Genomic DNA, 13943 nt, shown 5'->3' on the forward strand with positions numbered 1-13943 from the left:
AGTGTGAGCTTTGGCTACACAAACTATTCCCGTTTAGTAAGATTAATTCATTCATAATTCATTCTGATAATAATATAACGATAAAAATCAAACTTGTCCTCCTAAGAACAGCGTGAAAACAGCACTGAAAGCATGTATGGTAGATAAACATAAGCCAAAACACATCAATAGACCCATTATTGTTTCCACCAATCTGGTACACTTTAGAACAGTGCAGAAGACACAGATTAATGCCCAGGAGTTCCCTAATGTCAAATCAATTTTAATTTAGAAGTAGCTTTAACTCATGTCTGTGAAAGCACCCTGCAGGTTTAAAGAGATAACATGACATGTTTTAAAGCTTGTAAGAGATGCTTTTAGGAAGACATTCTTCAAAAGATATGTATGCACAGTACTATGGTAACCATGTGCAAATTAATCAAATTAAGGTGACACTTTGCTTCATGTTGGATTGTTTGGGGTGATGTAATTCCCATCAATAACCTGTTTTCTTGGATTTGATTGTGGAGTGATTTTGCACAGGCTGATAAGACACAAGACGCTGTTGATGAACATTATTATGACAGTATTTTTTTCCATGTTCACATCTTGCGCATGTGTTTACAAAACAACATGATACAGGCAGTGTCATAAAAAGAGAAGATGCTGTAATGTGATCATATGGCATGTAACAAGTCTCTCCAAGTGCAATACGACATTATTCATTTGCAAACAGGAGCTTTGAAACTTGGAAATAAACAAAGAGATTAAATCAAATAATTTGGGAATAAAAGTCGAGAGACAAACTAAATCACTTATGAGTATCTACCGCAGTTAAATCTGTTAGATGACCTACATGTTCCCTACAATGTCAGTGTTAGATTAGAAAATTTGCAGCGAGATTGAAGGTTGTGCTATTGGAGGACAGATTTTGCCCACACAATGCCTTACAAGACCATGCAGAAACATCTTGTACATGTTGCTCCTGGGAAAAAGTTGTTGGAATAGTTGATCCTGATAGCAAATGTGCCTGCATTCCCTCTTAAGGTTTTTACAACCAAGATGTCTGACCTGAGGCCCTCTTGGTAAATGGCTGCATAAGCTCACGACTGACCTGCTTGAGAGGTTGAGCAGTTCATGTTTGTCAGCGACTGTGGACTTGTCCTCCAGATCCCACATCAGCACGTTGATGAGGTGGGAGTTTTTGATGATAATAGGCACCTCCTCGAACATATGCTCGAAGCCAATGTTAGCCTTCTTCAAGCTGGAGAGTGAAGGATGGGACAGGAGAGAGGGAGGCAGGAGAAGAGGGGTTAAGTTACAATTTGTCATTCCCAAAAGGATTTTTTTGCCAATACTTGCATTCAATGCTTTAACCCACTTTAGTCAGACTGCATACAGTTAATTCAACATACGACAGAGCCGACAACTAACCATAACCCTAACCCATCAGGAATGTCTATGATACGCATTCTGTGCAATTAACTAGTATTGCTGTGTATTTCTTTTATATACTGTAGCTTTTGACAAAAAGAAAAAAAAAAAAAAAAAAAAAAATCACATCAACATTTTGATATGGACTTCAAACATACTGCCAAGCCCTAAATGGCATCACTGAGTATTGTGCTGACCATACTAATTATACCTTTATACTAAAATCAGAGGGAACATCATTTTCTGTCTGAAACAAGTGGTTTTAAAAAGGGTGCCTGTTGTACAAAAACTACACGCAGGACACAACACTCAAAACTCATGCAAACAAACAGTCAGGCCTTCGCTGATCCATAGCCATTTTGAATATATTTGAAGTGAACAGAGAGTCAATGGGGTTAACAGTTGTTCTACCTGTAGTTCTATTGCAACTCTGTGTATTTAACATTCGTTTTGTTGAGGGCAGAGATCTTCTCAGGTCTGCTTTTGACAAAAGGTCCACATTTTATTTATTGTTCACACATGCTTAAAAGAAGGTTGCAAATGGGGCATTGTATGGTAACCACTTGGGTTGTACATCTCAGTAAATTGTACCTCAGCCAAATAAAAGCAAAATGAATAGTAATGAATGAATTATGCATGCTGCATAATATTACTGAAAATACCTGAAAATGGTGTAATACGATAGGATGTCCATGTTGCACACCCCGAGCAATGTTAGACTCCGTAGCCTAAATGACTTTTTATGGGCTCTGCTGATAAGTGTGCAAAGCACTGACCAATTTTTAACCACCACTTCTTGTTCCTCAGGAGCTAAAAGCTGCATCTCTCTCTTTCTCTGACATGGGCCTGTTAGCACAAAATGGAACTTCAAACTTTGCTTAATGTCTCACATAGATCCAATAGCATTGACTGAGTGCCTTGGTTCAGCCCATCGCTTGTGCACAGTGCATGAGCTACAAACTAATGTCTGCATATGTCCAATGTTGGCTTGTGAGATGCGTCTTGCTTGTTATGGGATCAATACGCTCACTGCATTAATCAACCATGTGCACTGTACCAGAAACAGATGTTCATAATATGATTGCCAGTGTGATAAATATGGGTGTGGAGCCTCATCTGATTCTGAGGAGTTCATTATGAAAACTTGTTTTTAGGGTAGAGCATCACCCCAGGAAAACTTAAAGAGGAGACTCTGAGGCAGTGGAAGTGGACAAGCCTGCCTCAGGGGAGTGGGGAGATCACAAATCTGTATGGCTAGCAACAGTCTATAAAGCAAAATCTATAATGATATAAATACTGTTTGGTATACATATTGGCACAAGTATCTATCTGCAGTGCTTTATAATATTTCCTGAAAATTATGACCTTTTCAAATGCCTGCAGAGCAATATAAAAAAGGCGTCTATAAGGAAATAGAAGGACCGCACATTCTAGGCAGGACAAATTGCTCAACCCTTCTGGACGTTGGCGCACTTAATGCCATGCTCTTTCCAAGTTGGGCCCCGCTGGGCAAAGCCAAAGGGTGACTCCACAGGCCGACTAATTTGATGCTTCATATTGTGTGCTGAAGTGGAGGCTATTGACCACTGCCTCCATCGCCCAGCGGACAGGGGGGGGACAAGTTCAAAGGGATGGGTCTCTTCAGCACTCATCTATCCCTGCCTTTCATTTGTTTTTTTAAAAGGTGTACAATATATGCAAGCTTATGTAACATCAAATACACGAACATAAAAGAGGCTGCTTTTACGCTCATTGTAGTGGGTGGGGGAGTAATGAAACGCTTTTGAAGTTTTGCATCTTCGGAGAAGAAAAAAAACACTATTGATCCAAATTTCCAGTCTATATTGAAAATAATAGGATTGAGATTGTTGTTATGTGGTGTTACGTTCCTTTCCTGCCCTCTGCTGCCCTCTCTCAATCATGGGCTTATTGGGAACACCAATAGCTACAGATTGGAGCTGTAATAAATCATAGAAACTAATGAAAAGCAGCAGAAATGAGAAGGATCCCAACTCTGGGCCAAACACACTGGGTCAATAACAGAGTTGCTGGCAATAGAGACACACAGGTGGGGACATACAGGGAAAAGAAAAATTAAATGATGCAGTTAAATTGCGCCTTCTCCCTGCAAATACTCTTGCTTTTAGTGGATTTTAAAAAATGTATATCTGGAGGTTCTGAGTGGACAGCAATTGGATACCTCTGGGACTTCTTCATAGAGCTGTTAACTTGCATTTGTGAGTGCATGTGTGTCCCTTCATGCGTGTTTTATGCATGTGTGGGTTTGTGCACTAGGACTATCCTGAACTGTCTGGAAAATGGTCCCCTCATTACATTCATTTGCTGCAATTTAAAAGCCATTACAAAAAGCCTTGGGGTCAGAAAAAGCATAAATATGGTACATTTGTTTGACGGGCGAGGGCGAACTGATAAATCATCATCATCAGCATCAATCTGCAACTGCTACTAAATGCCTCCCCTGTGGATGCACAAGCCTGCATTTGCATACATTGAATAAGCAGAATTAAAAGACTGAAAAGGCAAAAATATTTTAATTCTGTATTCCTGTAACAAATGGGAGCCCATGCATTGAGTTACTTACGCCTCAGGTGTGAAATCTTTCTCTTTGCAGATCTCCATGAGTTTGGGGGTAAGCCTGTAGGCCTTCAGGGACAGGGAGCCTTGTGCCGTCTTTATAGGGTCTAGAATGACAAAGGAGAGTGATGAAGGAGAGTGATGAGTAGAAAGAACAATGTAAAACGGCTCTTTAAAATCATATTCTCTGAATTGAGGAAACAATCAAACCTTATTTCCCTTTTAGGTTAAGCTTTCTAAGATAGGTAAGACAATAGTGGCTTCCTAGGTTTTGTGTGGTTGATCCCATGCAATCAGTACCATGCAAAGGCTTACAGTCATCTGCTGACATACATTCTATATTCAATATTTGTATGCATATCTGAAAGTCTGGAGTGAGTGTTGATCCAGTAATACACCATCCCAACCCAAAACATCCTCACAAAGTCATTTAACATAGTAAAATAGTGTAAATAGAGTAGCAGAGCGGATAGAATTCCTGAAGCTATTATCTTAATCACTATAACTTTCAGTGCTATAGTGCACTAAGATTCAACCATTTGCTTAAAGGGGAATTCCGGCCAATTTTTACGTTAATCTTGATTGCTATAAATATGTGTGTACTTTCGTTTGGGGGAAGAAGAAAAAAACGACCCGAATCGCTGCGGGCAACACAGAGTAGCTGCAGCTACGTGTATAAGCTTCCACTGAGCTAAAATGGCAGTTGTCAGGGCAAGTTTTAGAATGCCTTTGTGCTTCTTAACAGACACAAAATGCAATTAAAGTGTCTGTGCAACATGAACAGGGCCCTTACGTGACAACAAGATGCGTTTTCAACTCCGACATTGTTTTAATTCACCTACCCTGTCTAGATTCTGCTGGTAGCTAGCCCTCTTAGCTGCTAGTTTGCCCTGTTAGCTGCTAGCTGCCGTCCGTGATAAGTGGGTTCAGCCAAAATACCACGCAGCAGTTCCGTGTATATTTGTAGCTTATCCATTTTGTGTGTGATCGATCTGGTGTTGGAGAGTAGGAGGCTTGGCAGTGTCGATTGGTGTAGTAGTTCCCTCAGCCGCGCTAGCAGGCACGACCTTACTTCTCAGAGCGATCTGCACACTGTTTACCTTTTCCTGCTACACCGGGACTTCAGCACGAGACTACAGATAGCCTTCTCTAATGTTTCCTTGTAGTTACATAGTCACTGATATGGTCATAACCACTACAGTGCTCAATTAGCTATTTTTAAGGGGGAATAAACTTCAAGTTTTCGTCACGAAGGCATGACCTGTCCTCTGGAGGACATAGCCAGACCACCGGGGGTTCACTGGATTGTTTTCGGGAGCGGGAGCCAATGAAGGCGGGGAGAAATTAGAAGCAAGGATGCCGGCCGGTCGGGCCTGCTAGCGCGGCTAAAACTACCAGACAAATAGACACTGCCAAGCCTCCTACTCACCAACACCAGATTGATCACACACAAAACGGATGAGGTACAAATACAGATGGAACTGCTGCGTGGTATTTTGGCTGAACACTAGGGCTTTGACTCCGGACTTCGTTATTTGAATATTTAAAAAAATTTTGATATTCAAAACGAATATTAGGCAGCCCTTAATATTAAAACCCGTTATGGGCATTATTTTTTGTAAATTTGTTTGCTTGTAAACGTTTTCAGTTCAGATTCCGAGGCTTTTTCATGCATTTCAAAATGTAACCTCCTGTCTCTCCTACCTACACCGGCCCCCGCACCCTGTTCCTTCTCCTCTTTCTACCTGCCTGCTCAGTGCTGCTGCACATGAGGGGAGGGGCTGCTCCTCAGTCACACAACAGAAGAGAGAGGTGACGGTTTCGGTGGCTATAGGAGAGAAATACCTTGCCTGCTCGCTGAACAATACTGGCGACTTTATTTTTTTTTTTACAGAAAGTCGCTGTCTTTTCTACAGAAAGTCACCAGATTTGTCGCTAGTCGCTTTTATGAAAAAAAGTTGCTAAGGGGGTCTGAAAAGTCGCTAAGTTGGCAACACTGCCCCCACACACACACACACACACACACACAGTATAAACATCAGACCACTTACGTAGGCTACGGTGAAAGCTCCAAACTTCCTGTCGAAAGCATTGTGTTTGTGTTTAATCCAGGGTCTGACTTTTAATAAATAAAAAAAAACTTAAGTTTGATACCAATATAGGACTTATTGAATGCATTTAATGGTCAAAATAGTATTAATTATTTGAATATATTTGAATATTAATAAACAAAAACTTTGAATATAGCCCTACTGAACAGACTTCGACGGCAGCTAGCAGCTAGCGGCTAACGGGGCAAGCTAGCTACCAGCAGAATCGAGACAGGGTAGGTGAATTAAAACAATGCCTGAGTTGAAAATGCATCTTGTTGTCACGTAAGGGCCCTGTTCATGTTGCACAGACACTTTAATTGCATTTTGTGTCTGTTAAGAGGCACAAAGGCACTCTAAAACTTGCCCTGACAACTGCCGTTTTAGCTCAGTGGAAGCTTGCACACGTAGCTGCAGCTACTCTGTGTTGCCCACAGCAATTCGGGTCGGGTTTTTTTCCAAACGAAAGTACACGCATATTTATAGCGGTCAAGAATAACGTAAAAATTGGCCGGAATTCTCCTTTAATGTTGGTTAACCTGGTGATGAAGACAGAGATTTAACAAACACCCTCTGGAATTCTATTGCCAAGAAGCATAACTATACCTGCAAGGGGAATTTGGCATGACGTGACAACAACAATGATAAAATTTGTCTTGCATGCAAGGAATACCGGTGTGGGTCTGTATTGTGCACTGCCCACAATCATATATTGAAGTTATGATATTGTCTCTAATCCAGAATGTATGTTGTCCTAAAAATGAAAGCAGTGCCAGCAGTTAAGAGTATTTATACACCACTAGAGTCAGGGGTTTTTATTTGTTATTTTTATACATCTCAAAAGTGTCCTCGGTTAACACAAGTAAAAAATAAAAATCCTGTTAACAAGGTGCTAGCTGGAATGGAGCTACCATTAAAACCAATCAGGGAAGATACAGTTCCTCCCCATCAGATCTCTTACTTGATTGATTTTGTCACTGAACTGAAATTCTACTCCATCCATCTTAGGGATATAAAACACTTGTGTCTGTACAGGCTTACAAAGAGCAGTACGGAGGGGAGTGGAGGAGCTGGTGGTCTATCCTCTGCAAAATGACATTTGCACAGCAGGCTTTCTATTATATTAAATAAATTCAACAAACAGAAGAGTCACGCTAAAGCAACATTTAAAAAGACAAAACATAAAAGTATCTAGACTGGCTCTGAGGAATGGCTCAGTCGTTGAATTCTTTTTCACATTCCTGTTTATGCTGTGAGTGAGAGAGAGAGAGAGAGAGAGAGAGAGAGAGAGAGAGAGAGAGAGAGAGAGAGAGAGAGAGAGATTATATTGGCTCAGACTGGACAGGCTGACAGCCACCAAACTCCAGTCTACCACAAATGTTTGTGTGACTTACTTACTTTCCAAAAGCCAACTGTGACAAGCCATTTGCCTACAGCAGGGCCACTCCCAAACAAGATACAGCCAATCTCAACTGATACTGGCCAATCGCCACTGAGATTGGTTGGTGACAGCCACACTTGATTAAAAAAATTCTCGGCCTTCCATAAAAAGCTTGGTAACTAAATCACAATCCAGCTCCTACGGGCCTCCTGAATTAATGGAACTTTACGTTTCACGCCAGGAAAGGCTAGCCTCTACCACGTGTGCATTTGCACACGTTAAAACACAGTTATACTTTTTGTTGGTCAATATAAAGTAAGTGGCTATGGAGAACATGGATGGGGGTTGTCTCTGTCTGTCTTTAATCTGCTGATGCCAAACAAGCACCAAAGCAAGAGAATGACAAAATTGCACAAAGTGAAGTTTAAGCCGAATAGAGCACATTGCTGATACAAAGTACTTAAATTGGCAAGGATCTAGTGGGGGCCTTATTTGTTTGGTTTTAAAATTAAATTAAATGTATACCTTTATGAATAAATAAATAAATATACAGACATGTCCCTGATTTGAGCTCTGAACCTGCAAAGAGCTATTGTAGGTTTGCTCTGTGCATGTCCATCTTAACCTCTTCAACTGTTCCCTTCATACAAGAAAACTGTTGTCACGGCGAACATATTTAACTAATTGTTTTAAAAACCCAGTTCACAATTCTAAGCTGTCATTGGACAGAAGCTATTAACTCGCCAGTTGGTAACCTGATTGATTCATCCATCGGCACAAAATGACCGGTGAGCCAATGACGAAAAGAAGAAAAAAAAAAAGAAATCAATTTTCTTTCCCTTTGACTTTAAACCAAGAGAATGTCAATTCCTTTGAGGTGCTTTGATCCATTAAGCGCTGCATTATTGACTGACATTAACAGGAGTCCTCGTTTAGAATGAAAAAGGGCTGACTTACTGTCTGCCTGCCTGAGTGGCCAGCTGGCTGGCAGGACTAGATCAGAGGGGTTCATATGTCAGCTGGTTAAAATTAATCTTTGCCTATCATGAAGGGGGGGAGGGGGAGTCCCCTCTACACTTGCCGGCACTGAAACATGACATTTTTTGAAATAACAATTCTGGTTGCTGCCTTACTCTTGACTTAAAGTGAGTAGATAAACACTAAGCTTTACTGTACTTCACTTATTTTTCGGCTCATAAACCTAAAAAGGAGCTAAACTCGGCACATTATGAAGTGTGAAATATGGGCAGAAAATACTATCTTGATACGATTTGGCATTTTGACAATGTCTATATTTGACTTTCTCTTCAGCTTGTAAAAGTCTGTAATGCGTGAGTCACATTTCAGCACTATGAATATACATAAAGACGAGTTGTACTCTCATAGAAACCAGCCACAAATTAAATACTAGTCTAATTTTATTATTTAATTGATTTCATTTTTTATTTTTATTTTTAAATGTAATGTACTAATATACTGCCTCTGAAATCAATGAGCACTTGGAGTAGTTATGTGGTAATTAATCATTTATTTAGACACTGAGAAGTTGAATGCACACTGCTTTACAGCGACAGGTTTTAATTTGCTGTCATGTAGGTTTTAAAATTGCTGTCCGTTGAAAGAAAGCTTCCACCATCTGGGATGGCATTTGTTGTGCAGCAATTATGGGCAGCTTTTAAAAGGTCTTTACTGTGAAGCAGGTGCAGGGCAGGCACATGATGTCCATACACGTCATGTTAGTGGTTACCAGCTCCCTTGTTAATCCTGACTATTTTCCCTGCTTTTTGCTCGTCTCTGCCTCCTCTGCTGTTGGCTGCTCAAGGGGTGTTACCTCCATAAGACATGGGGTCGCAAAGCCCTTCTTTTAACCTGCCACTGATGATTTACTGGCAGGGCATAAGACCGGGTCTTCGCGGTGTTAGAGGGGAACCACTCACACACCCTGCTACCTTGATGTTAAATAGCAGTTTGCATTATACGAAAGAACATCTGCATATTGCAGATCTGGACAAAAAGAAAACATTTATAATTATTCTTCAAGGTCTTTAACATGTATTTAACTTAGAGATTTGCAAGATTTGTCTAAAAACATAACCATTGTTTTTATATAACACACACACACTCTAACCTCAACCAATGTATTCCTACATCTGTCACACTAATTTACTGTTGAGATTCTCTGAATGTCAACCACAGTAAAATACTGTATTATAAGACTTCCCAGTGGCAGTGCTATTCTTAGATACTGACTGATTAAAGACACCAATTGTTTAATCGTGGCTGAAACTAAAATGAATATGAATGATGAACTTTATCTGCTCCCTAGTAGCAGTGCTGTTTTAATGCCTGAGAAGTAAAACTAATCATGATCTGGTATATTGAATCTGAGCAAGCTTTCGTGATGTAAGAATGTTTTTTTGTTTTTTTTTCATGAGGATTCAGCATTGTTTTGTGAAGCTTTTGTGTAAATCTTAACTGGTGTAGTCCTACTCTCCTGGAACCACTTTCCAACAGCATGAATCTATCATTTGTGGTCATCTGGGAATGGCTGAGCAGTTGGTATTTCAGAGTTCTAGCACTGCTATATTGTTCACCTGTCACACAGGTCTTTTGTTCTTATACAACTTAGTAAATATAACATTCCCTGGTAGTGAGGTCAATAAATTGGATAAGAATTAGCCCACCTGACCATTACCTGTACTGACCGATGGTTGAACCCATCTCGTCTATTCAAAGCCACTCAAGTTTAAAATTATAAGTGACCACTGGCCCAAAGGTGAGGCTAGAATATTTTTTGCCAATAAAACCAACTACTTCAGTAATTTAAAGTGGCTATATGTTAGGGCTGGGCGATATGGAGAAAATCAAATATCACAATATTTTTTACCAAATACTGCAACGATATTGTAGTGTTGACTATTGGTGCTTTCACAAAATATTTACACAATGAGATTTTTGATAAATAATCATCAGTAATGTGGATATAATGACTAAGTGGGTAAAGGCAAATAATAGAACAGCTAGAACAGTCTGGTAAGTTCAGAAAATGACATCACTTTACTGTAATGCAGCCTTTAAAACCAGGAAAAGACAACACTTATGGCATATAACAAAATTACCATATCCAAAATTTAACACAATATCTACTCTCATATCACGATATCAATATAATATCGATATATTGCCCAGCCCTACTATATGTAAATTTCAGTTTGTGTTGATTCTAGCAGCCGCTTTGGACAAAGGTTACAGTGCTGTATTACCCACTGTATTACCGTTGTGAGCGTTACGAGGAGGTCATATAGTTTCAATGAATGTTTAGCTCAGATAGAAAATCATTAATTTATAATAAGATAATAAGTTACAGATGCATCATTGCATTTCAAGTGTACAGTAACAGACTACTTTGTGATGTATTGTGAGCTAACGTAACGTTATCACTGTCACTGTGTCACAAGCCAAAGCATTAAGAGTTTGTTGTAATGTTAGCAACCAATGTAATACCTGATTTATATAACGCATTTCACGAAACCCAAGGACGCTTAACACAAGTACAGGGGGACAAGGGAAAAGAAAATAGTAGGTCAACACAAACACGGACTGAAAAGGAATAAAATAGAGTGCTAAATGGAAGGGGGAAGTAATTTAGTGTAGGCTAATGACTACAACCACATCACACAATCTAAAGTTATTGTATAATGGAAATAGACTTATTACATACCTAAGGACCAATTCAAGGACTATTTTTGAATCACTTACAATCCTGCAATTGTCTCCTTCTGTTGAAAGCCTAACAGAACCAGGTTTTCACACGTCATCTCACTTTTAGTTGTTTTCTGTTTAATTTCCTTCTTTTCTGTGATTGTCCTGCCCCAGTATCAGCCATAACTACAACATATAGGCTAACTTCTAAAATAACATTAAAATACAATTGGTCCTATATATATTGCAAACGGTTGTTTTATTGAAAATGTGAAAAAATCCCTGGCTAGGGGTGAGGAGGTGGGAGCAGTATTTCTTGATCTTAAAAATGCCTTCGATACAATCAACCATAACTTGCTTTTAACTAAAATGTCTTTTTTAATTTTTCTACGGAGGCAGTATACTGGTTTGCATCGTATCTTCAGGCTAGAGTACAGTGTGTCAAAGTTGACCAGGAAAAAATCATCAATCATGAACATCAAAATGGGCATACCACAGGGCTCTATACTTATGCCTTTACTGTTCAGCCTTTTTATTAATGATCTACCGTTGAACTGTTCAGGTGCCAGCGTCCAGCTATATGCAGATGATGCAGTTCTTTATGTACCCGCTAAGTCACCAGAGTTGGCAGCTGATGTACTATCTGCATGTCTGGCTAATGTCGGACAGTGGCATAATCATAATCAGTTGGTGCTAAATTTTACAAAAACAGTTTCCATGTGTTTTTCTATTAAGAAATTGGATTTAAATGAGAGATTGAAGATTGAATTACAAAATGAAAAAATTCAATCTGTAAAAGAATTTAAATATCTTGGATTGGTCATAGATCCTCAACTTAAATTTTCTAAACATATAAAGAAAATTTCTAAAACAATACAAAGCAATCTAAACTGTTTCAAATTAATTAGAAACTATATACCAAACCAGGCAGCCCTGCTGTACATGCATGCTATGGTCTTTTCACATATTTCATACTGCATGACCGTTTGGGCGCAAGCAGCTCCGTCTGAAATAAAACGTATTGGTTCACTTTACAATCGAGCAATACAAATTATGGATAAAAAGCCCTTTTCAGTTAAGAGCTGTAGACTATGGAATTCATTACCAGCTGACATTAAGGTCCTATCGGACTTCAAAAAATTTACTTCCAGAATTAAGTTGTGGCTAAAGGCAAATCAAAACTGTAACCATTTTTAACTATTATTAGTACTATTTTTTTTTTTTTTTTTTTTTATTATTTTCCTTGTGTAGTGAGTGAAGGTGTGTGTGAATGAAGAAATGCCTATGATTTTTCCTTTTTTTTCTTATGTATCTGTTTTATAATGTTTTTAGAAATGCCCAACCAGGGACAAGAGTTGAGAATTAGCTCTAGCTATAAACTCTATATGCTGCGCATCAGTTACGGGCTTTGTATTGTAACTATGTTTGCTTGTATGGTCCCTGTTAAATAAACAAATAAAATAATAAAAAGAAATTTCCTGCTTTTACCTGGCTGGATACAATAACACAGGCTTTTCCAGTGTCAAATCTGTGACCCGTCAGAATGTGGGTTCTGTTGCACCGTCTACCTGGAGTAAATTTATTTTATTATATATATATATATATATTTAAACATTTAAAAGTTACATATAGTTACTTCCAATTATTTGTATTGTATTTGATAATTACTTCAACCAACTTTTATGTTCTAGTGCTTCGCCATGGCCAAACCTTTCAAAAGACTTGGAAACCACATTATGTGAAAGGCTCCACATATGGACATTTTGGAGCAGCGGTCTTGTGTTGATTTGAATATGATATTGTCGACAATGGTGAGTGACAAGAAATTCATCCACATAGTCAGTCATTCCAAAGTCTTCTGTACAGGTCTACTCACCATAGATGAGTACAACGGACTCTTCAATGGCGTGCTGGTAGCTGAACTGGGAGTCGAGCAGCGCTCGGCTGACAAAGGAGCCATAGTAGGTGGACTGGTACCAGCCCACATGCAGATGGTCAATGTTGACGTGACGCAGAGAACGCATCATCTCCATCTGGTACTGGACTAGAGGCGGACAGAGAGGTAGAATTGGAGAGAGAGGGAAAGTCAGAGGAATGGAACAGAGAAAGGGAGAAAGAGAAAACATTTAATTCAAAATTAATTTAATTGAAATCAGTTTGGGGATTATTTTTTTTTGTTTGTTGGATCTGTGCATATCTAGTCTCCATCTGTAACTGGACATGGTGTACGAACAGAGGGAGGGAGAAGAAGATGAGAAATATAGCGAGGAAGAAAAACAATGCACTGAAAACAGAGAAAAGCAAAGGCTTCATCTTCTGTTATCAAGTGGTTGTGGTGGAGAGTTCTAAAACAAACATCAACCGGGACCACCAGCCACCCTTTTCATTCCTTAAGTCAGTAAATATCTCCTGGTAGAGAAAAAACACGGATAGATAGATACACAGACAGGATTCAGCTACTGGAGAGAAGGCTAGATACATTACGAGGAGAGCCATTTCATTACACCAGACACATCCTTAGGATGCGCAGCCAGAAATACAAACAACCTGCCTCGCCGGGTGTAAGTAACAACCAAAGCAAGCGAGCAAAACAGCATCTCCATGCAGGTTAGCTGGAGGAGGTTGATAAATCAGGGTGTTATTGGGCAGCTGTGGCCCCCTAGACCCCAGCCTGTAGAGCACATCCTTCTACTGCTGGGGCTGTTAACAAGAACAAACTGTAGAGGTGGAAAAGAGGGATGGTGGAAAGCAGACAAAAAGAA

The 13943-nt window shown here is 39.4% G+C and overlaps 1 protein-coding gene across 1 annotated transcript in view; it reads right to left on the minus strand.

Moving 5' to 3' along the window:
- The window catches only part of LOC114556662 (eukaryotic translation initiation factor 3 subunit H), a 95949-nt gene that overhangs the window by 12767 nt on the left and 69239 nt on the right, over positions 1-13943 (minus strand). Inside the window, exons 3-5 of the mRNA XM_028579662.1 lie at positions 13058-13225; positions 4016-4115; positions 1094-1243 (exon numbers count right to left, since the gene is read on the minus strand). Of these exons, the coding sequence (XP_028435463.1) occupies positions 1094-1243; positions 4016-4115; positions 13058-13225 (418 nt within the window). The remainder of the gene's footprint in view (positions 1-1093; positions 1244-4015; positions 4116-13057; positions 13226-13943) is intronic.

The sequence above is a fragment of the Perca flavescens genome, chromosome 6 (assembly GCF_004354835.1).
Source record: "Perca flavescens isolate YP-PL-M2 chromosome 6, PFLA_1.0, whole genome shotgun sequence".
NCBI lineage: Eukaryota > Metazoa > Chordata > Actinopteri > Perciformes > Percidae > Perca > Perca flavescens.